The sequence below is a fragment of the Manihot esculenta genome, chromosome 8 (assembly GCF_001659605.2).
Source record: "Manihot esculenta cultivar AM560-2 chromosome 8, M.esculenta_v8, whole genome shotgun sequence".
Taxonomy (NCBI): Eukaryota; Viridiplantae; Streptophyta; class Magnoliopsida; order Malpighiales; family Euphorbiaceae; genus Manihot; species Manihot esculenta.
The window spans coordinates 2,579,982-2,604,905 of record NC_035168.2 but is presented as its reverse complement, the minus strand read 5'-3'; the positions used below and the strand labels follow the sequence as shown (position 1 = coordinate 2,604,905).

The window sequence follows — 24,924 nt, the reverse complement described above, 5'->3', positions numbered from 1 at the left end:
AATTAAATTTTACCCCTCCCAATTGCATACCAACGAAAATCTAATTCAATTTTACCCCTCTCAATTCCATACTAATGAAAATTGGTATTAAATTTTAATATAGTACTTGATAATATATAAATAATAAATTTAAGTAAAATTAATGATACGTATATACAGAATTCAAAAGATAATATAAATTTCATTGGACCGATTAGATAGTAAAAAATCTAACTTATGACATTTGAAAATCAAAACAATATTCCTAATCCTATTAAAATCTAAAATAGACGGACGATTCTTTCAAAATTTAATATTGAATACAAGTCCAATCAATTATAAATTATTAAAGGGATCCACTTTAGTACTGATCGGATGAACCGAGCGCGATTTAATGAGATTAGATTAGAATGTCAACTTTATACGCAATCATCTCCTTAATACATCGTCATTAAAATTATAAAATACGTGTGCGGCAAATAGACTGTCATGACCCTTACGATAAATAAAATATAAACTAACAGATTTATTATACAATATCTCTCACATTCTTACACATACTATCCAACACATCATCTCTCTTTTCTCTCTAGAATTTTCTTTTTCTCTTTTAAATCTAAGTTAAATATTAAAAGGTCTTGACCGAAACATTCCAATAAATCTCTGACTAGATTTTATTCTCAATATTAAATATGGTAAGAATCATAAGAAAAATCAAATGTATTCGCACATCATCAAATCAATTATAATTTATTTGCTGATCGAATCAAATTACTTTCTAAATATTCTCGCTCAGTAATTCAGTACTCGAGACAACCTCTTTAACCAACATATGAATAATTGAGACTTAAAAATTAAGTGCTAAAGTAACTTCCTAAAAAAACATTGGATCACAAGTAATAAAAATTTATGTAAAATTGGTTCAAGTTATATGTCTATATATTGATGTTAATTATTATATATTATTAATAGTAATAATTATCATGATATTGTATACATTATTATAAATTTTATGAAATTTCAAAAACTTTGAATTCAATTACATCAAAATAAATTAATTCTTACGTCGAGTAAAAAAAAAAAAGTAAATGACTTAAATTTTATTTGTTAATTTTATATATTAAATAAATTCGAAAGTAATTAAATTTAATTATATTAGTTAAATCAATAAATCATTTTGAAAAGTTAATTTATTTACGATTAATAATTTTATATAAAAATAAAATTTAAATATTTATTCATGAAAAATTTATAAGTTAAAACATTTTAAATTAAATTAAATTTTTATAAAAAATATTATTCTAAATGGAAGGTTAATGAATATTTTATTTTATAAAAAATATTTTTATATTATTTTAATATTTAGAGCACTTATAAATAGTCAATAAAAAATAATATTATTTAAAAAAATATTTTATACACTTAAAAAATATTAATAACATTATTATATATAAATTTATTAATATATTTGTTTTTAAATTAAAATTAAATAATAAAAAATTATTTTGTTATTACAATTATAATGATCGAGGAGGCGACAACGTAACAATAGTGATGATTGGATGATGACGATAATTAAATAAGAACCGCGATAATGGTTGTCGCGTAATTAAATGAAAAAGGTCATAATAAATAATAAATAATAAATCAAATATTCATATGGTCATCAAACATTTGTAATTTTATTAATTATATTATATAATTATCAATTCATTATATTTTTTTCCGCTTTATCAAACAGTATAGTGGAATATGTAATGTAATGTAATTACAATTGGTAAACAGTCGACAATATATATAAGAAAAATATAAAAAATTTATTGGTAAATAGTAAATAATTTCATAATTAATATTTTAATTAATAAATAATAAATAATTTATTTTATCAATCACATTTTTATTAATTTAATCATTATTTTTTATTATTTTTTCATGTATATTACAGTAAGTGTATTTTAAAAAAATCAATATAAAATAAATATTTGATGTATGTCTCACTTGTTATTTTTTATGAATTAATATTAAATATTGTTAACAATAGTTTTTAAAAACTATATTATTATTTACTAAATTTATTGTAATTAAAATACATCAAAATTTATTTTTTAAAAATATAACTTTAATTTTGCCAAGTAGAATTTATAATTTTCATAATTAATTAATGATGTGCTTTCAAATAATTAGCTTATAAATTTAGTGAGTTATTTAAAAACGCAATTAATAGTTAATAGGTATTTTATCAGCAGCTAATTTTAATTTAATAATTAATGAAGTTTTATTTTTTATTTAAACTATATTATTATTTTAATATTTATTAATTATAAAATTTTTATAATAAAATAAATTTTAATGTATATTAATAATTTATAGTATAAATAGTATAAAAATAAAAATAAAAGAATATATACATTAAAAACAAGTTATATTTTTATTAACAATTACGTTTTAAATTATACATATTATATAATAAATTATTAATTTTATGATATTTTAATATGATATATTAATAATAAATAAATAATATAATATGTATATTCTCAATCATCATTTTATATGTTGATATAATAACTATAACTATAAAGGTTTTCAACTAAATATATTCTTAATTAAATTAGAAGACATTTACTATTTAGTTATTAAATATTGTGATTATTAATAAATTAATTTTTCAGTTTTAATAAATTTATTAAAATATTTTTATTTTTTTTATTATGAATAATTTTTTTATTTATTTTTATCGTTAAAAATATAATAAAAAATTAAATTATTTATTTATATTTATTTATTTATTTTTAAAAAAGAAAAAATAATTTTTTTTAAAAGACAATTAAGAAAAAAATAGAAATTATTTCGTAAATAGAAAGAAAATATAAGAATGAAAAAATATAAAGACATTTTAATAAAATTTTAAAAATTTAGAAATTGACATTGTAATAATTAAGAATCATATAAGGAAATTTATTTAGGAATAAAATTAGATTTTAAAAATTTTATTTCTTATGTTTGATCTATTTTTAATAAAAAAAAAATTATTAATAAAAAAAATAAAACCATCCTAATAAATTGTTTAAAATATAAAAATTGAGCAGTTAAAAAATGATATGGTAAATCTTCCTTGTACTCAAAACAATCAACGAGGGTCTACATTTAAAACTTGGGCCGACACAGTAAATAGTAACTCGCCACATTTATGGGCCCACCCGAGTCAGCCTGTTCAATAATTTTCATTGGACATATATAGGACTTGTCGTTACTTGTCAGTTACGAGTCACAGACTCACTGCCTTCATTTTTCTTCTTCTCCAGTCAATCTCCCTATCTTCTTCACCATGTCTGACACTAACCAAGGGCACCCAGGGTCCCAGACCCGTGAGACCAAGTCTAGGCCGGTGGGTGGCACCGAGTTCAGTTGGTGCAAAGCCGTGCCTGGTGGCACCGGCATCACCGTCCTAGCCCTTCTCGTTTCAAAGTTCCCTGATATACCCCTTATCCAAGCTGCTCTTCACCAACTCCAAACTTCCCACCCCTTCCTCCGCTCTAAGCTCCATTACGACGCCGCCACCGCCACCTTCTCCTTCGTCACTCCTCCCTTCCCTCACATCCAAATCCAACTCTTTGATCATTCTTCAACCGCCGGTATTCTCTCAGATAATTCTAACAACAACCCATCTGTTACCCCATTTCATCTTATTCTAGAGCATGAAATAAACAAAAATCCATGGTCAATATCACAAACTACCGACCAAGATATCTTCTTCGCTAGTGTGTACACTCTAAGTGAGAGCCAATGGGTGGTGGTGCTTCGGCTGCACACGGGAGCATGCGACCGTGCATCGGCGGTGGTGGTGCTTAGAGAGCTGCTAAAGCTGGTGAGTGGAAGAAAAGAGAACAGTGATTTAGAATTATATAATGGGAATGGAAGGATTGGGTTGGGAATTGAAGATTGTATTCCTAAAGAGAAATCAAATAAGCCCTTTTGGGCTCGTGGGATTGATGTTCTTGGGTATTCTTTGAATTCTTTTCGGCTGGCGAATTTGAACTTTGTGGATGCTTCGTCTGCCAGATGCTCTCAGGTTCTCAGACTGCAAATGAACCCAGATGAAACCGACAGGCTTCTTCAGGTAATTTGTGTCACTTCACTTCTTTTTCGACGCAATCTAGCAATGGCCTGCAACAGTAGTTTTGTTAATTACTTATGTGTTTTTGAAGGGCTGCAAATCGAGAGGGATTCAACTTTGTGCAGCCATAACAGCTGCTGGTTTGATTGCAGCACATTCCTCTAGAGGTCTTCCTGGTGACCAACGGCAGAAATATGGTGTTGTGACCCTCGTCGATTGTCGTTCACTTCTTCATCCTCTCCTCAATGCAAATCATATTGGTAAGCCGTGGTATTCTGATATTGATTTGTTGTTGGTTGAACTTTGATTCGGTTTGAATCTGCTATCTCAAAAATCCTGAAAACCGGTTCTAATACTATAAAATCCAAGATCATTGGTTGCCTAAACTGAAATGGCAAGCATTTCATTTATGTCCTCTGATATTTCTCAAATATTTGCCCATTGATATGTTTCACCTCTGAACTAAAAGATGCAAAGAACACTAAATAATTATTTGGTCGATGTAAGAAAATTTATTAATTATTTTTTTTATACTAGAAAAATATTTTTTATTAACTAATTTTATTGAATATTTCAAATGAGAAAATATTTAATTTTACTAAATTTTGCACTTTTCTATATCCACTCTCTTGATTGCTTCAGGATTTTACCACGGGGCCATCATGAATACACATGATGTAAGTGGAAGTGACAAGCTATGGGAGCTAGCAAAGAGATGTTACATGGCTTTTGCAAATGCAAAGAACAACAACAAGCACTTCACAGACATGGGAGACCTCAACTTTCTAATGTGCAAGGCAATTGATAATCCAGGCTTAACTCCATCTTCAGCACTGAGATCTGCCTGCATTTCAGTGTTTGAAGACACTGTGATTGAGGATTCTAATGAAGTTCAAGCAGAGCTTGGAGTTGAGGATTATGTGGGATGCGCCTCCGTCCACGGTGTCGGTCCATCTGTCGCCATATTCGACACCATTCGCGATGGATGTTTGGATTCGGCTTGTGTGTATCCGTCGCCGTTGCATTCGAGGGATCAAATGCAGAAGTTGATTGATGATATGAAGAGAATTCTTGTGGATTCTTGTGTCAATATGGCAGAGGGGGAGAGCTAGATTTCCTTTTATGAGACAATACATTCAAATCATATGCCCATATTTAGATGTGAGATTCCATTTTCATTAATTATGGAACGGATCACATGTATGCGAATGCTAAAATTATTAAGGGGTTGTTTGGTTTAGAATGTTCTGGGAGGTATATTTTTTATAAAATATACTTTTAAAGAATTTATTTATCTGATATAATTGTATTTGGTATATAAATTAATTTTTTGAAAACCAAAATTATTTTAAATAGTAAAAGATAATAATATATATAATTTTAAATATAATAAATTAAATAGAAAAATTCAACTTATGAAGCTTTATTCAGATAAAATTTTTTTACGAGAAAAATAATTTACAGTAAATTGATTTAAAATGCAAAGCAAATAAAAAGATTTTTTCGAACCAAATAAAAGAGATTTTTACAATTTTTTGAAAAGTGTCATTTTGTTAATTTACTTATTCAACCAGGTAGGTTCTGAAATTATTTAATACGCAGATCGCAATTAATAATTTTATAAAATCGCCTACTTATTTATGTCACGTGTTCATTTTGCCAATGAATTAGGTCCATGTGATTATTAATTTTTGGGCCCATTTTGTCTCAATTATTTTCCAGTTATTATTTATTGTGTAGATTGAAAAAAATATATGTATGTATATATATTTGAAAAATGCGGTTGATGATTTAAGTTTTTTTTTTTTTAAATGTTTTCTTAGTATGTCAACATGATTTATATTTCAAAAAATAAAACTATAGTTTAATATATAATTTTATATACTCACAAAATTTAATCATCAAAATAAATTTAAGAGTTTTCAGATTTTACATTCCATTTTAAAATATATATATATATATATATAATTTTATTTAATAATTAAATAAAAAATAAAATTTATTTCAAATTATTTTTATTTTTCAATTAATACTAACCATAAACATTCATTGAAAAAATAAATAAATAAATTCTTACAAAAAAAATTATGTTAAAATTTAACTTTTTTTTAAATAAAACTTTTTATGTTAAAAATAAATGAAATTTTTTTCGCTATTTGTGGTTCAGCTTGATCGTCATCTTCATCTTCCAAATTAACAGAGCATCTTCCAAATTAACAGAACGATCCAGTCCGACAACCATGATATTTCTATAGAACAATTAAACTTCGTATATAAAAAAATAAATTAAACTTTAAATACTGATTTCAAAATTAATTAAGCTAAAATGTCATCTTGGACAATAAATTCAAAATTGAGATGTTTGAATTAAAATGGAAAAACACGTAATTGTTAATTTTTTTAGTATAATTTGCAATTATAATAAATTTATTTTTATTATCAATTAATGGCTATTTGTGAATATCATTACAGTTTGACCCTTTTTTGGGTAGATATAAAAATTCAACATGAGGTTTACTTGACTTTTAGAAAAATTAATTCTTATATGTGCTCTATATAGTTTAATTTAAAAAATATTAACTAAAATTATAATAATTTTGCAATTAAATTTAAAATAATAAAATTATATTAAATTTACATGAATCTGGGTTTTCTTGTAAAATAATAATTTTTGTAATTTTTAACATGGCTAAAAAAAACATCATCAAAATGAAGCCATCTCCTTCTTCCACTGCTGCTACATTGGGCAATTCTCCAGGATATATCAAACTATACCCAGAAAAGGAAAAAAAAAAAGAAAAAAAGAAAAAAGCTTACATGGACCAAAATTAGCCCAATCACCTAGGATAGAGCTCACCATAAAGTATTTTACACACCCAATATTTGTAATATTTTTTTCTCATCTATATAAACTCTTCGACCAAATTTCCAAAATCAAATCTCCCATTACAACATTCAACAGCATTTACAACTTCTTGAAAAGTAGAGACACTGCATGGAACCACAAGCTTATTCCTCTGCTCAAATCCAAACTCATTGTAAGATTTCTCTAAGAGCATCTTGAAAAGTGGGTGACTGAGGAACCTAGTTGGAACCACAAATCTTTCTCTCTCTTCTCCTACATAAACAGCAAAAAACCCAGTTGGGGTTGTGCTCAAATTACCAGACGAAGCATCTTCAAAATCTCTAAGCAAATACTCTTGTTGTGGTGACTCACTATCACCTAATTTGCCAATCACCTTCACTTTCTTGGCAAGTTTCTTAAAAGAAACCATCTTTTTCCCCAACATTTTAAGATGTTTTGGAGAAAGGAGGAGAGGGTTTGGAGATGAAGAGATGAAAGTGGTGGGTGAGGGAGGAGTTGATTTAATGATTTGTATTGAAATTAGAGGGGAATTTCTAAAGAAATTGAACGGGTCTTGTTGTTTTTTTTTTTTTTAACTTATTAATCATTAAGAATATAATGATTAAGGCAAGTTTGTCTTATAAATAGAGTATTTTCTTTGACTTATGAATAGTGGTTCATCACCATTAAGACTTTAATTTAATTAAATTTAAAAAAATATTAATAATTATTATTATTGCCCGTTATATTATCTTATATTTTAATTATTTAAGATTGTGTTTATTAACTGCAGAGTGCATTTATAATTTATTAGTTATCGGAATCAATATTTTTTTTTACTGTATTAGTTATCGAAATCAACCATTTATTCTTCATTGATATATTTGAGAGGTGAAAAGCTAATTTAGTTCGACGGACTGAATTAAATGTCACACGGACTTGTGTGGTTTTTAAATTGAAATTATCGAGCACATGACAAATATCACATATTCAAAAGTGGTGAGATTAAGAATCCACTACATGAGGAAAAATAGCCGAGAAGGTCGTGGAGGTGGCCATCTACCATTATAACACTTTAGCTTAGCATGCTTGGTAAACCCTATCAAATCACCCCTTTTCTCATAAGACTTATAAAGTCAACTTGAGCTCAAGAGTCAATTAAGAGTTTTGATTGCTTGAATTTTGTGATTGATTCAAATGCCAACAGCTTATTTTTGATTTCTGATTAATATACCAAACCATTAATTTCTACCATTAAATGCCAACCCCTTTTGGAGAAAAAAAATAATAAATCAAACACTTGTTGTCTTTTACTAAATTCTTTATGAAATGGAATCTCAATTTCAGTTACTAGTAACTAAAATAAGGTATGGTGGATATTTATAATATCCTCTCTCCCACTTCCAATCAAGCACCAAATCTATTTTTATTATAAATAATTTAATTAATATTTATAGTTTAATGAAATAATAAAAGAAATTAATATAATATAAAATAAATTATTGATAATTAAATTATAATATGAATTTAACTAAAGTAGTGCTTACCATCTTACACCACTATTTTATGTTTCTTCCTTGCTCAAGAGAGTGTGAAGAGAGATGTGGGTGTGGTGGGCAGCACCAATTAATTATTTATATTCAATTAATTAATTGAATAATTAATTATTTTGATAAAAAATAATACTATTTTTGATAATATGGAGATTGGTTTTGGTAAAAGAATAATAAAATCCAATTAAATCAATTAGTTTAATACTATATTATTTTGACAATATAAAAAATAAAAAAATTAATTAAAAAGATTAATCAGTTAAATCAAATCAAATTAAGTTGATTCAATTTAAATTAATTTTATCTTTAATTTAATTTAATTTTTATAAATATTTAAATTTTAATTAATTTAATTTGTAATTATTTATTAAAATAGTTAAATAATAACCGTAGATTTATTTTATTGTTATTAAAATGTGGAATTTCGAGTTGAAACTTTAATCAAGTCGAAAATTAAATAATAAATTAATTAAGACAAAAAGAGAAAAAAAAAAAAAAAAAGAAAAGAAAGGAAAAGAAAATCAATGTCATATATGAGTTATCTCTTACAACGTGTGAGGAGCTAGGAGACGTGGAAAATTTTTGTCTTCTCTATTTACTAATAAGGGAACATAGGAATCGGCCGGCTTAACATCCAACACAAACAACAACAACCACCCCCTCGATTTGGGGATAAAAATATATAAATTTATAATTTAAAATAATAAAATTAATTATTTAATCTTTATAATATAATAAATTTATTATTTAATTTTTTTATTTTAAAAAATATATTAAAATATTTCTAATATTTTAAAATTTTATTAATTAATTTTTTTTATTAATTTTAATGGTTAAATATAATAAAAAAATATAAAATATTTTTGATATGAAAAAATTAACTCATAATTTTGTAAAAAATTTAAAGTGATTAACTAATGAATTTTTTTAATTATAAAAATTAAATAATAAAATTCAATACCATATGTCTTCTTTCTTTTCATCTTTCTTGTCTCCTTAATTATTTATAATTAAAATATTAAAATAATTTCAAAAATTTTAAGACATGCTTTATTTACATCTATATTTTTCTAAAAGCAAATGAATATTTGTTTGGTTGCGTTACTTTTTAAAAAGTTATTTTTAAAATAAATTGATTAGATTATAAGAAATAATTAAAAAAAGTCAATTAAATAAATAAAATTTAAAAATTTTGATTAATTTATTTCAACTAAATAAAATTTAAAATTCAATTAAATCCATGATTTAGGATATAAGTCACATGAAAAGCTCCAAAGAGAAGAAGACAAGACAGAACTTCTGTTTCGTTTGTACTTTAGAGTACTCCTCTTCGTTCATGGATACCTTTTCACATATTCCTTTTTATTTATTTATTTATTTATTTTATATATAGAAATATTCTCAAATTAATCATCAGTGAGATAGTGACTCCACATTATTATTTTTATTTTTCTATTATATTGTGTAAAGATACTTTATGACTTATAGCATAAATAACACATATTTTCCTTTATTTTCCTTTCATTTTACTTTAATTTGTGAATAAATATTTTGAGTCAAACAATTTTAAAAAATATAATTTCTCTTTCGTTTGTTCTTTTTGTTCTCTAGTTAATATCTACACAAAAAAATTACAAAAAACAAATTTATTTTGTTACTCGGTTTTTTTTATTTTATTTCCTTAATCCAAACAAATACTAAATTATATGGTTTCTTCCGCTTAATGTTGCCACTTTCGTTTTTTTAATTTAAATTAAAACATAAAAAATTAAAGTATTGATCGGTTGTTTTTAAATAATAATTTAAAAATGATTTTTTAAATATTAATCATATTTTTCTTTTTTCTTTTTTTAAAAAATAAATTCATTAATAAACTTACAAATAAATACAAACAAAAAGCAATTAAATTAAAGAAAAACTCTTAAAATATAATAAGAGAGGAAAATATAAACCTAGATCGATATTTATTTCGACTTAAAAATTTCAAAATTTAATAAAGAAATTTAATAAGATTAAATCCTAAAAACTTAACTCGATTTATTTGATATTAAACTCAAAAACATATTAATCATAACTATTTTTATTTACGAAAATATCAACCATATATATTAAAAAAGAAAATGGAGTCTCTAACTATAATCGTCTCAACAACTATAAAATATATATTGAAAATCTGAAAAGGGGAGCACATCCAAATAAAGCTTTCTAAAACTACGAGAGCGATGCAAAATCTAAATAAATTCTAATAAAAAATGACCAAGGCAAGACACTATCAAGCATGCGTCCACAAAAGGAATACAACCTTAATGTTGTTCTGCAAGTGAAAGCTGTAAGCTAACATATAGAAGTGCTACTTGCATGTAACCTGGAAGAAACTAAGGAAAAAACAAAATACTCACTGATAAGAACATATAAATGAAAAGATTTTCAACATCTACATCGGATCTGCTCATTGAGGAAATAAAAAAAAAAAATCAAAAGAAGATGAAAACCATTCAGTGATGGAGGGATGAGAAACCCACACTTTCAACAATGATAGGGGAAGAGTTCCCCTCTGTCCACATGGAGCAAAAAGGAGCCAAATTATCCGGACGAGAATAGTCTCCCATAAACTAAAAGAAATAGAAAATTATGAGAATCACCCTAGATACAGAGAGAGCCTCCTCATCTATTTGGCCATTTATGTTGAAAAAAAAGTTCATTGATAGAAAAATAATAGAAAGATATCTCAACTCTAACACTGTGTTTGATCCTATTTCAATTCTTAAAATTTTATGAAATTCGATTGAATTTCATATTTTATATATTTGGTTTGAAAAAAAATTAAAATTTAATTCTATTAGTTATAACTAAAACAAATTTCTTCAAATCTTAATAAAATTTGAAATGAATTTCACAAAATTTACATAATAATATTTTGTGAACTAAAATGCCCCCAATAAAACTTTTCATTTCAATTATTATTTTTTTTGCTAGTTAATTAAATAAATAATTAAAATTTAATGAATCATTAAAAAATATTAATAATTACAAAATAAATGATTAAAATTTATTTTAATAAATAATTATATTTTTAATTTTTATATTATTTATAAATATTAAATAAAAGTAATAAATAGACCATTTATCTTCAACCTTTACTTTCTTAAATCGGTAGAATGGAGTGGAAACTTCTTTATATAAGAGTACGCACAAATATAGCTATTATATTATTTATTTTCATTTTTTTTGAAAGAAATTATTTATTTTGATTTTATCAATATATTCTTACATTATTATTATTATTATTATTATTATTATTATTATTATTATTATTATTATTATTATTATTATTATTATTATTATTATTATTATTATTATACATCTGAATAAAATTTTTTCTAATATATATAAACATATATATATTACCCTTAAGAGTAATTTGAAAATTCAAGGAAAATGAATTTCAATTTTAAAACTAAACCAAATAAAAATTATATAATATTTAATTGAATTTTATAATTTAAGTTATATCAAACAAAACAATTAAAATTTATTTTAAATGAATTTTAACTAGAATTTAATTGAATTTCATATAATTTTAATCATAAAATTAAACTAAACACTATGTAGCACTCCCAGACTTAGTCTGACAAGAAAGTACATCCGGTTAAATCTGATAGATCTCAGATTCGAATCCCCCATTCCCCATTTCAAAAAAAATAAATAAATAAACACTATGTAAATCTAATGCCATGATTCTTGCTTTGTTCGGTCATTTAAGTAGGCGGAGACTGCCATCAAAACGACGTCGGAGCATCCCTTTGATTTTTCTTCCAAACAATGCCTAAAACTCTAGCATCTCTTCGATTCCTGCTCTCTTCCTCTCTGCTGCTTACTTGTAGCTCGCAAAGCAGAGTCAAGCGAGGCCACTGAACATGAGCAGATCAGGGAAGCCACCAGATCTCAAGAAGTAACCTTTCTTAATGATTCTATTATTTTCAAATAATCACTATTATTATTCACCTATGAATTTCTAATTTATGTTTTTTTTTTTATTTTTGGGGCTTCCAGGTACATGCGCAAGAAGCTTCAAAGTAAGCTTTCTCAGTTTCCTTGAACGTTTTGCTCTTATTACTCACTAGCAATTATTATTATTATTATTATTATTATTGAGCATTCTGTTCATAAGTTAAGCAAAAATAGAGTTACTCCAGTTCCATTTCATATGGAACCATATGGGTTTGCTTTTGGGTTTTTTATGTGCTCCGATATGGAGTTATTCCATCTTGTTTAAATGGGGGATGTGCTGCTGTGAATCTTTGGTCACCAAAGAATTTACAGCTTCTCTAACTTTTCTTAGCATGTGATGTGCAATCGATTAGCCTGATTTAGACGAATCTATTTTTGCTATCAAATTACATCGATAATTATAATAATTTTTTAAAATAAAATTTTGAAATATATGACTTTTAAAAATATGAGGAGAGCTGGAAGTATGAATTGGTCACAAAATTTGAATTAAAAATTCGATCTATCAGGGATTAATTATATATTTTTATTATTTTTTTTTAAATTTTTTTATAATTTTTTATATTAAAATATTTATTATTATAAATAATAATTTTCTTAATAGTTAAAAACCTTTTTCAATTTTTAAAACATTTAATAAGAGATTTCGATTTTTAACATTTTATTTTTAAATTTTATCTTAACCAAATGTTATTAAATAAAATTTCTGATAGAGTATAATCAAGTCTATTTTAATAAAATAACACATAAATATTTTATAAAAAAAATTCAAATGAATTTTTAAAAAATATGCATCATTTTATTCTCATGCTTAATAAATATTTTTTAAGTTAAAAAAAATTTGAAAAGTCTTTTATTTAAAAAAAAAAAAGAAATCAATTAAATTATATTCTTATGTAATTCTTAATTCTAATTGAAGGATCAACGGTTCCATATTGATTGCATCATCTTCTGGCCTCAGGTAATCAGAGGAAATAGTGTAGTCACTTAGAACCTGTAAACAGAGCAATGGGATTATGGTTTCATGATTCATGGTATTACTGATCAAGTTCCAGATCTAATTTTATTATATTGATTTGGATGGTATATAATCGTTTTTGTGAATTCAAACTCGAAATTTTTTATATTATAATTATATGATATTATTTTAATATGTTAGATACTTAGCTATCATCAATTAAATGTGATATTTATATATTTTTATAATAATATTTATAGATTTTTATATATTATATTTCAAATAATTGGGAATTAACTATTTTATAAAATCATTAAAATTTTAAAAATATAAATTATTAATTGATATATATAAAATTAAACTGATTTTGGTATATTTGGGTAATAATAATAATAATTATTTTATTTGAGATGAATTTGCATAATTTAGGATGATTTTGGGATGAGTTTAGATTTATGCATTCTCTATTGGTGAAAAACATTTGCTAATTTTGAAATAAAATAAAATTTTGAAGACCATTTCTTATTGATTTGCAATATTTTGATCGAATCGATTTGCTAATTTTGAAGACCAGAATTACAGCCAGCCCGAGTTGGAACTCTCACCAAGCCTGCCAACCCAAATTGAACCGGAGCTTTTGATACCAAAACCGTTATGGGCTATTCCCCCCCTTATTCTTCCTTGAATAGCACAATGCATAGCGACTTTCATGAAGTAACAATTTGTGGGCCTATATTTTAAAAGTCTAGAGCTTAAAAGTCATATTTGTACATCTGCTTATAAACACCCAATATTAATAAATAGTTTTTTAATTATGCTGAAAAAAATCTCGAAATATATTCATTAGTTTGTTTACATTTTATCTATATAAAGATCTCTCGCTCGCTGCATATTTACCATTCATTATTCAGTACATCAGATCTCTATTAAATTTTTTAAAAAAGTTCTCTTTAGGGCATAGATTTTGCATGTTAGGAAATAAAGGTTTTATCCTTTTATTTAGGAACTTCAATACAGATTATAGGGTTTGAGAGGAGATGGACGACCGCCAAATTGAGTTTGAATTTTGAAACAGTGCCTTTACAAGGAATCTCAACGTTATAGTCCTGTGAAACTTTGTTTTCCAGTATATATCAAACAACAGCTCCTCCTTTGCCCTTTCGTTTTCACTTTTTCTTATTCTTTTTTCATTTTCCATTGATTTTCTCTACCTTATTTTTCTTGACAATATTCTTTCCTCTCATATTTTCAAAAATTTCACATTGAAATTAGATTTTTTTTATTTATCACCTTTTGATTCCAATTTATTTCACAATTCAATCCTCAAAAAATAATTTTTTTTTGCAGTCAATAATATGATAAAAATATTGAAATATTAAAATTACATATATTTATATTATGAATTTACATAAATTCGATTCAAATAAAATTTATCCAATTGTAGCATTCCTAAATTATTGAATACATTGCACCGTTCCTAAATTATTGAACATAGATACTGAAATCCTCAATTTATCAGATTTTACCGTTTAAATTAATTTTTATACAAAATATTTTCAGTTCAGTAATTTTCTATTAATTTTATTCGAAAATTTTTAAAGGTATAATAATAATAATATTTTATATATTAAAATACATAATGCTCATAAATCATAATTATCTAAAATCTAATGATTCAAACATAGTGATAATATAATTACAAAGTGTGAAATATGTGATAAGATGAGTAGTAGTTGGAGATGATGGTCCTAAAAGAAGTTGAAAAGTAAGTGAAATTAGTTATTTTAATTATTAACTTACAGTAATTAATTAATCAAATAAAAAAAATTAGAGACATCCATTGCTTATTATGAGTTATCATATCCCACACTCTAATGATTTCATTAATTTAAATAAAGAATGTACTTTTTTTCTTCTATTTTTTCATAGTTGACTTTGATTAGTTTGAGTTTGGGATTAGACTATGATGGGAGAATTTCTATCAAATATTTTAATTTTAGTGTTGGAAGTCTATAATTTCTTTGTCAAATAATAATATTCTTTTAATTAATAAACTGAAAATCTCAGTTTTAGAATTAAGGGGAAGGTAAATGGTGGGACCAAAATTGATGGTGAGATGATTAGTGGGCAATATAAGAGAGATTAATTAGTGCTAAGACTCAAAGATTAAGATGGGAGAAGAGTTGGTGGTCCCCTTAACATTCTCACTTGGTTTTACAACTCACAATTGGTTGGCTTTGGCCTTTGCCTAACACAATCTCTCTTTCTACATATGACCTTCAGAATGTTACCTGTCATTCATGCTTCTTATTCTACCTTTTAAGGGCCTGTTTGGTTTGGTCCCCCTTTTCCTTTCTTTTGTTAATATTCAATTTACTTCAAATTTCTTGATCCAAACACTTAAACTATCAACTGTATCCTATTTTCAGAATTTTAAAGCCAACCACATGATTCATATCCCATTGCAATCTCTCCCTTTTTGTTCTTATTCAATACTAAAAAAGTTAAATTTTATATTAAAATATATATATATTTTTAATAATTTTAAATTCGGTATTAACGTGAAACTTCTACCATAAGATATTTTATAATATAAAATTTAATTAATTTTAAAATAAAAAATCGATCAAATTTCAAGATTTACCCTTATAATTAAAATATCCAACTATTTAGATGAGCTTTTGGAGTTGATTTTTTTTTTTCTCAACATCTAACTTTGTTTAAAATTAATTTCATATTAATATTTTAAAAATTATAATTTTTTTATACCATTTTATTCTCTTTTCAAACTTGGGATGGATTATATTTTGTTAATTCCAAATAGGCTGACTGTTCACTTGACTAAATCTAAGCAAATAGTCATTATCAAATTGTTTTAGGACAAGTCCAAACACGCCCCAAGAATTTTATGTAATTGTTTTTCATAGGATGATTCCCTGGTTGGTGATGTTTAAGCTGATTTGGCAATTATTTAAACATATGAACAAAGGAATAAAGAGAAGTATCTTCAGTCTTCAGATTGCTTCTGCGAGAGGAATGTGCGTGCCATAAGAATTGAACTGCTTTTCTCTCTCTAAGCGTTTTACTCATCACCCACATACTTTGTTTTTAGAAAAAATTATTATTTAACCTCTGAATTATATAAAAAAAAAGTTAATTTAATAATTTTAAAAATTATATTAAAATATTTTTAATATTTTAAAAAATTTACTAATTAATTACTTTATTAATTTTAATTTTTAAATATTATAAAAAATTTAAAATATTTTCAGTATAAAAATTAATTAATAGATCTTTTATAAAACTTAAAAACTAACAAATTATACTCAACCAATATATTAATTGATAAAATTTTTAAAATATTAAAAATATTTTAATATATTTTTTAAAATTAAAAAATTAACTGATAAAATTCAAAAAATGAAAATATAATTATTAATTTTAAAAATAATAAAGATATTTTTACATTTTTTAACACAAAAAATAAATGGATTAACCTTAAATTTGGATAAACTATTATAAAGAATTTAAATTTTTAATTTTAAAAATTTAAATATTAATTTATTAATTATACTACAAAATTAAGAATAAAATATAATTTATCCTTTATTTATTTTTTTAATCCGATTCTCTTTCTAAAGCTCTCTTCTTTCTTTCTTTCTTTCTTTCTTTCTCGACTGTTTGCTTCTTGATGCCTCAATATCTAAGCCAGCCAAGCTAGGAAGAGAGAAAGAATACAAAAAGAGAGTTGAGTCAGAAGTGATGATAGTCACGTCCTACCATACCCACAAAAACCTTCCTTCAATCCAACTCAATGCCCACACAGAAAATCTTGACCTTTCTTTCTCCCACAATCCCAAATGAAATCAAGCATACTAAATCAAATTAAAAATCTGAAAAAGACTGTTTCTTGATTTCAATTTCTTTGAAACAAATTCTATTTCTTAATTTTCTCAAAAACCCAACAATGACTGAAGTACTCCATTCATCCCCATCTCACTTCCCTTCTCCTTCAAGCTCTTCTTCCACCCCACGTGTCAACAATGATATGCAACGCCAACAACTTCACCATAACCCCACAAGACTCCAAGAAATAGACCAAGAACAGGAACAAGAACAGGAACAAGAACAGGAACAAGAAGAGGATGGCTTCATTGAGAGGAAAATAAGGGGGAGAGAAGGGGATCAGCTGTCACTTCTTGACATTTTGGCTGCTGCTTTTAGGAGGTCTGTTGTTGGGTGTAGTACTACTGCTGCTATTGGGAGTAAGGAGATTTGCAATATGGAGATTGGGTTGCCCTCTAACGTTAGGCATGTTGCTCATGTCACTTTTGATAGGTTCAATGGGTTTCTTGGCTTGCCTGTTGAGTTTGAGCCTGAGGTCCCCAGGAGAGCTCCTAGTGCCAGGTCAGTTTTGGAAGGGAACTTGCTTTGTTTTTGCTTTTTGGTACATTTAACAATTCTGGTTTCAGTTTTTGTGGTGAAATTCTATGTTTGATATGGTCACTCTTCATTGTGTTTTGAATTGTTTAGGAATGGGGTTGAAATAGTTGAACCAATCTTTCTTACACCCCTCAAATTCTGAAATTCTCTAGTTATTGTAATTGCTTTATATCTTCCTTCATCTTCATAATATATTAAAGGGAACTTGTCTTTATTACTTTCATTTGATTTACAGTTTCACTTGTTTTTGTTGATGTATTTTCCTTTTGTTGGTTTGATTATGTAATAATTAAATTGATAAAGTCTGTTGGAATTCATATTTGAAACTTTGATTTAAGTCACCTTTGGAGATTGAGTATTGTCTTTAATTGTAAACCTTTCACAATCATGTGACATTGCCCAATCTCTACTCATATCTTTGCCAGCTCATACAGGACCTGTTAATTATGTGGCTTGTATTTTTGGTATATTTTCTTATGAGCCAAAACTCTCTTTTTTTTTATCTTTTTTTAACTTATACAATTTTTATATTCAAAAGAAATGAAAACTTGCATGATTTTATAAGAATTCATTTGAATTCCTTTCTTGCAAAATGAATCATGCCAAACAGAGGGACATGATCAGGTGTAGAGATTGTCTTTTATATCTGATAATCTAACAGCTCCTGAGGTATCGTCTAGTATTTGACTAATTGCCTTTTATCTGTAGTGCAACTGTTTTTGGGGTTTCAACTGAATCCATGCAGCTTTCGTACGACACCAGAGGGAATAGCGTGCCGATAATACTCTTGATGATGCAAAGACAATTATATGCCCAAGGAGGCTTGCAGGTATCCTTGTTTCTCCATTTTTTGCCAGATGAAATTATAGAGCCAACTAGCTCCTAGCCCTTGGTGCACCATATAACTTTATTCACTTGATGTAGAAGCTCATCTTTGGTGTACAGTTTGGACTAGGATTGTATAATTGTCCAAAATTCAACAGGAATCAACTTTTGAATTGAATTGTACAGGCAGAAGGAATTTTCAGAATTAATGCAGAGAATAGCCAGGAGGAGTATGTTCGCGAACAATTAAATAGGGGAGTGGTTCCTGAAGGCATTGATGTTCATTGCTTGGCAGGTCTTATAAAGGTATGACCAGACTTTTCAAATTTGGCTTCAAAGTTCGTACTGCGAGCTTTTAAATGAGTTCCTGCGAACCGTATGTTGAGATGATAATTTGCATTAATTTTCTATTTTTTAAAATTTTGTAGGCTTGGTTTAGAGAACTTCCAACTGGTGTCTTGGATTCTCTTTCACAAGAGCAGGTAATGGAATCTCAGTCAGAGGAAGAGTGTGTTCGGCTGACAAGGCTCCTTCCTCCAACAGAAGCTGCTCTGCTGGATTGGGCAATAAACCTAATGGCTGATGTTGCACAACTGGAACATCTGAACAAGATGAACGCACGCAACGTTGCCATGGTTTTTGCACCAAACATGACTCAAGTAAGTAAATATCTAATGCAAATGTCCTACTCAATGTGCTGCATTCTGATTATCTAATGTTAACCAAACCCCAGTAAGACTCGTGTCGAAAATTGATAGTATATGCATTCACTTTCTTCCTGAAGGATTATCTTTTACTAGGAAAAAGTTTGGGATTTTTTCGTAAGGGATTAGCTGAGTTACTAGTTTTGCATACCATTTAGTCCTATGCAGTTAACTGTCAAATACTGATTTTCTTCAAATCTGTTTGTCAGTTCTTCTCCATTAAAATAAAGTTTGATCTATATAAAGTCTTTTGACTGTGTTTTTAACCTTTTCTTGTTGCAGATGTCCGATCCATTAACTGCACTGATGTATGCTGTCCAAGTGATGAACTTTCTCAAGACGCTTGTTGTTAGGACACTGCGGGAGAGAGAAGAATCTGTTATAGAATCAGCTTCTGCTTCGAGCCTTGAACCCTCCGACGAGAATGAGCACCAAAGTTCTTCTCACCCGTCTTTCATGGACGCTAATGAGGAATCCAGTGAAGGGGAGAAAGAATTTTTTTCTGAAGAACCTGCCATTGAGAATCCGACTCAACCCAGTCAACATGATTGCACAACTGAAAGTGGATCTAATATTTTCCTGACTTGGATCGAAAACATTCCCGGAGTAGATCAGTCTTTGTTTGGCACTTGTCCTTGTGAAGTTGCATCTCAAGTAAATGCATTAACGAATGAAAAGCTAGAGAGTAGCATAAAAAATAAGAGTGGAGGAGTCCAAACAAGAACTTCCAAGAACAGAACTGGGCAATCAAGTAATTCAAATCTCAAGAAGGGATCCAAAAGGGTAACTGCGAAGACAATGATTTGGGCAGCAGGATCTGTAGAGAAGAACAAAGGAGTTGGCATGGTAAGTTGTATAAATCCTAGGAAAGAGCTGTCCGAAGCTTGGCGATGAAGGGCTTCAACGAAGAATTGTGCGAATGCCAATTGATTAAAATGCTGGCATGTTGTGTGTTTTCATTTGGAAATATTTTGTATCATTTGTGTGCTTTTGTTATATGTTTGTGGGTGTTCATTAGCCATGGGCTGCTGCTTCTTCATGTTTAATTTCCTTAACATGTTCTAACATCCTCTTCTTCATAGTACAGCATATAATCTTTTACCTTCTTCTTACACTTTCTTGAACACATGAGATGAGATGGATTCCAGCTTTGAGCTGCTGTTGTTCAGTAGATGTATAGTGTTTGGATGGCTTAATTGAACCATTTCGAACTTTAGGGGCAAAAGTTCATTCCTCTGTATAATTCAGGGGCTCATATAAAATTTTGGCCAAAATTACGAAGAGGTGGGTAAATTCCATCCTTTTCACTTCTTGGTAGAAGTGATGATGTTTGAACTATTTTAAATTAATCCTTGGGTGCACTACAATTGAAGAAAAATATTTGGAATTATCTCATGTAAGAGCAAAAAAATTATACACCCTATTATATGCATATAGAAAACAGAATTTATTTTGACATCATCTTTAAATTTAGATAATTTCAGTTGGCTTTGTCAAGTTGGTGGAGATTTATTTCAAGTTCAGGATTTTATTGGTTATTATTGGTTAAGATTTTATTGTGAAAAATAACTCGGATATATTTTAACGTGGTGTTTCTGATTTTTCGAAAAGTAATGGTATGCCAGTAATTACTGAAACTTTAGCTTTCCATCACGGTTTGTTCTTTGCGATGTAATTTTTGCCTTTTAATAGCTGCATTTTTATGGACTGCTTGCAAATGGTTCAATTTCTTCGGTTTTCATATTTAGACATTCCTGAATTGGATTTGATTTTAAATGATTATAAATCTTTGTTAGATTTTATAATTGATATTTATATTAGATTGATTCGTCGTTATGCCACTTTATCTGCTCATGCTTTAGTTAAAGAATTTATTAGGTATAATCGTCTCTCTATTTGAGATGATATCCCTTCTTGTTTGATTGAATTTTATTAATACAACTAATAGTTTTAGTTGAGAAAACATAATTTATTTAAAGAAATAAAAATTATTTGATTAATTCAATAAAATTGGTATAAAGAGACCAACTTGGATGCACTAATTTTATTTATTACAAATATAATATGAACTAAAAAGAAAATTATGATGTTTTAGGGAAATAATTTAGCAATGCAATTATAGATAATCACTTAAAATAACTTATAACAAAATCAGATATTATCTATCTCCCACTGGATAGCTAGGGAGGACATATTCTTGAAATCCACTAAACAGATATTGTATTAAAGTGGGCCTGGGCTTTGATGGGCTTAAAGCTTCCAAAACAAACAAGCCACTGGTCTTGTAAGCACAATCTAACAAGTGTAGAAAAGGGCTTCTGCTTGATTCAAATCGCCCTTTGTCTTCTCCTTCCATAACCAACTTCGTTTCCACCTCCATTCACCTGCTCCGGCCACCGACCTCAACGGTCCTCCTCTGCCTCTCGATGAATCTTCTCGTTTTAATTCTTGGAGCTTAATTGGGAATCTGATTTTGCAAGGGCAAGGTCTGCACTTAGTGGTAATTAATTTTCTAAACTATTCAGCTGAATTTCACAGAAATTAGTTTAATGATGTTTTCTTGTTCTATCCAATTTTCAGCGTTTCTTCTTCAATGATTCAGTCACTAATTTTCTGTTCCTCTTTAAAATTTTTAGGGAATGATGTAGTGCGTAGCCAGTTCTGTGAAGTTGCATGTTCCATGTTCTCATCTCTGCTTAGAGCATATTTCCCTATGAAAATGCGCTGCTGCTTCCAAAGTAGTCTCCATTCTGCTTCATCCTCTCTGGTTCCTGTGCAGCTTCCGTCTCCAATGTATTATGACATGTTTTCTAATATTATACTCATCTCTGTAACTTGGAAATGCATCAAATACTTTTTGACTACTCTGTAATTTAATAGGCATCTCGTTGTATCCAATTTGATACTTAAGTGTACCTTTTCAAGACTCGATCATTTGTGCTAGATGGTTGAAATTGAGATGTGATAGCTTTTGTTCTGTGATTTTGTAGGGAAACTCATTTATGGTATGTTGTGCCGGATCAAGTCAAGAGTGCATCACTTTTAAATCGATACATGGAACTTCTGTCTCCAGTTGAGAAAAAAAATGTTCTATCCATGCCTGGAGACCAGCTTCAGAAGAGGGCACTCCTGGCTCGTGCCTTGGTTCGCACAACCATTGCCAGATGTACTTGTCTGATTTATTCTTTCTTCCTTGTTTCTTTTTCTGTATGCTAATTTTTGTTCTTAAGTTGCATAGAGACCAAGAGCGGATCAATTCTGTGACCTTACTGATATATGCCAACTTAGATGTTTTTAGTTGTGGATACTTGATTTGAAGTGCATATTTTCTGCTTCATGCTTCATCTGTTAATCAACAAGTCACTGATTCGATCATAGTGTGAAGCATTGATGTCAAGATGGTATCTGTTAGACAGACCTGAAAGCACATAATTTGCAACTTATCATAGTCAACAGCCATTAGTTATCCTTCAATGTAAACTTTTTGTTGGATAGGCATTGCTGATCCCAATTGGCAATTGCATTCCTACACTACTCTGGCTCATGCAACTTTGATTACCTTGACACTATGCTTCGAGTTGCAAGATTTACCAAAGGATAAGCTAAATGGAATGCTTCAAGTCTTTCAATATATGGTTATGATGACTATGTGCTTATATAAAGTGCTTTATGTTTTACAATGAGTAGGGATATCAAATATAAGTTCTTTACAAGACTCCAATTACACTTTTATTTATGTTGAAACTATAGTCTATCCATTTTCAGTATCATTAGACATTGTTCTCCTCAGTATGATCTGTTTACTTTTAATGTTAGGAAGTTTTGTATGCAAAGGTTATATGGGTTTTTGAACAATATGTTTCCTTACTAGATCAGATAAATTGCCATGTTGATCCAAGATCTTTGAAGTTCAAGAAAAACATGCATGGGAAGCCTGAGGTTAGTTTGTGCTTTTTTTTTTTGGAGGGGGAGGGTGGTTATTTATTAGATGGATACATTTACTCTCCATTCACATTTTTTGTTCTCGTTTATAGTGCTTGCACAACGTTGATGTTTTCTCATAGCATAGGTGGAATGGCAAAGCAAAGATGGCTGGTGCCAACCGCATCTACATTTCAACATTTCACACAGTTCTTCTATAATAGCTTGTGGAGTAACTATGAATGCACAAGTATGCAGTTGCACTAATTTACAGAGTCTGCCTATTCATCTATTTTTTGTTTTGCTTATTCATACTTAATAAAATAGTAATTGGAACTGTTTTGATTTGCAATTGTAGATTGGTATTGATGTGGAAGAGAAGCAACGGAAGATAAAAAGCAATATTTTAGCTTTTGCTCGGCGTTACTTCTCTCTCCATGAAGTGGAATATTTAATCAGTATTTCAGACACTGAAGTGCAGCGCCAGGAGTTTATAAAATTATGGACTCTCAAGGTGAGCACGGTGCTGAAATTCTATGTACTTCACTAATAATTAGGACCCCTTTTTTGGGAAAATGCAGGAACTCATACTTAAGTAGTTTCAGTTCCCCGCAGCATTACTTAGAGCTCATTCCTGATGCTCAATAGAATTGGAATTTGAAAAATGGTTTTGATATTTTCTTCTTGTGCTAGAAGTTTATGCATCCTTTCTTTTTTTTGGAATTCTGTTCCCGTTTTAATTTTCCCTTTTGATGGACCTCATATGTAGGAGGCCTATGTCAAAGCTTTGGGAAAAGGCTTCTCTGCTGCACCTTTCAAGACCTTTACCATTCATGTAAAGTCTGCTGCCTCTAAGAGAAGCATTTTTCTTGCTGAGGATAGAGTTTACGAGGTATGCCATGCATGTTACTTGAGATATTTCTGAATAAAAATTAAGAAATTATTGCAAAATCTTAACCACTCACATCACGCTAATGTCAATGTTAAAGAGGGGAAACACTATACTGTTATACATTATACTTTTAACCATTGATCTTGTTGAGTTAAGCCTCTGATTGAAATTCATTCTTAATTGTGGAATCAGGCATCGGAGATAACGATAGAGTCTTTTACTGATCCAAAGAGCCTCACAAGCAGTTGTCAGTTTGCCCTATTAGAATTGGATGGATCTCATTATGCTGCCATTTGCATGGAAAAAGATAAATCCAGTGAATTTGGGATGAAAGTTCCAATAAGATTAACTGCTTGGAAAACCATTCCATTTGTTGAAGATGAGTGCGTTTCTGGAACGGATGCTATCATACCCATTGGAGGCTTAATCAAACTTTGATCATATGTTGCAAATATGTTGAATTGTGTTTCTGTATTTTGGCACAATATACAGTTTAAAAAAAATTGTTTTTTTCTTAAAATTAGCGAAGCACACATTTCCACAAGAGTAGTCAAGATCTGATATTTGTTGTATGTTTTGCAGTAAATGATGTTCGTAATTTTATGATGTTAATGCCCGAATTTTTCATTGTCGTCTGTTTCTTTTTTTCCATTATTTGTTCGAACATAACATTCAG

General features: G+C 28.1%; 4 protein-coding genes and 1 long non-coding RNA gene across 8 annotated transcripts; 4 read left to right on the top strand and 1 right to left on the bottom strand.

Annotated features, from left to right (window-relative positions):
* Positions 1 to 3,233: 3,233 nt before the first annotated feature.
* LOC110620086 lies at positions 3,234 to 5,390 on the top strand. Its single transcript, XM_021763663.2, has 3 exons — positions 3,234 to 4,099; positions 4,188 to 4,356; positions 4,739 to 5,390. The coding sequence occupies exons 1-3, from the start codon at positions 3,308 to 3,310 to the stop codon at positions 5,206 to 5,208; spliced, it is 1,431 nt and encodes a 476-aa protein (XP_021619355.1). The 5' UTR covers positions 3,234 to 3,307; the 3' UTR covers positions 5,209 to 5,390.
* Positions 5,391 to 6,790: 1,400 nt separating this feature from the next.
* LOC110620111 (auxin-responsive protein SAUR50) lies at positions 6,791 to 7,513 on the bottom strand. Its single transcript, XM_021763695.2, has one exon. The coding sequence runs from the start codon at positions 7,384 to 7,386 to the stop codon at positions 7,000 to 7,002; it is 387 nt and encodes a 128-aa protein (XP_021619387.1). The 5' UTR covers positions 7,387 to 7,513; the 3' UTR covers positions 6,791 to 6,999.
* A 4,843-nt stretch (positions 7,514 to 12,356) lies between these two features.
* LOC110620466 lies at positions 12,357 to 13,535 on the top strand. Its single transcript, XR_002488820.2, has 3 exons — positions 12,357 to 12,446; positions 12,548 to 12,570; positions 13,425 to 13,535. It is a non-coding gene; the product is annotated as an uncharacterized LOC110620466 (long non-coding RNA).
* Positions 13,536 to 17,141: 3,606 nt separating this feature from the next.
* Positions 17,142 to 20,547, top strand: LOC110620793 (rho GTPase-activating protein 5). 2 transcript variants are annotated; one of them, XM_043958740.1, is made up of 6 exons: positions 17,142 to 17,690; positions 17,802 to 17,870; positions 18,615 to 18,735; positions 18,918 to 19,037; positions 19,160 to 19,390; positions 19,718 to 20,547. In XM_043958740.1, the coding sequence occupies exons 1-6, from the start codon at positions 17,431 to 17,433 to the stop codon at positions 20,327 to 20,329; spliced, it is 1,413 nt and encodes a 470-aa protein (XP_043814675.1). In that variant the 5' UTR covers positions 17,142 to 17,430; the 3' UTR covers positions 20,330 to 20,547. The 2 variants fall into 2 exon arrangements, with proteins under 2 accessions (XP_043814675.1, XP_021620357.1); XM_021764665.2 differs by having other exon boundaries at positions 17,143 to 17,870.
* A 1,178-nt stretch (positions 20,548 to 21,725) lies between these two features.
* Positions 21,726 to 24,879, top strand: LOC110620795 (L-aminoadipate-semialdehyde dehydrogenase-phosphopantetheinyl transferase). Of its 3 annotated transcripts, XM_043959223.1 has the most exons (8): positions 21,726 to 21,935; positions 22,072 to 22,228; positions 22,426 to 22,601; positions 23,312 to 23,374; positions 23,505 to 23,606; positions 23,715 to 23,870; positions 24,126 to 24,248; positions 24,441 to 24,879. In XM_043959223.1, exons 3-8 carry the CDS (start codon positions 22,521 to 22,523, stop codon positions 24,684 to 24,686), a joined length of 771 nt encoding a protein of 256 aa, XP_043815158.1. In that variant the 5' UTR covers positions 21,726 to 21,935; positions 22,072 to 22,228; positions 22,426 to 22,520; the 3' UTR covers positions 24,687 to 24,879. The 3 variants fall into 3 exon arrangements, with proteins under 3 accessions (XP_043815158.1, XP_021620358.2, XP_043815157.1); XM_021764666.2 differs by lacking the exons at positions 21,726 to 21,935; positions 22,072 to 22,228 and having other exon boundaries at positions 23,307 to 23,374; XM_043959222.1 differs by lacking the exons at positions 21,726 to 21,935; positions 22,072 to 22,228; positions 23,715 to 23,870 and having other exon boundaries at positions 23,307 to 23,374.
* Positions 24,880 to 24,924: the final 45 nt, after the last annotated feature.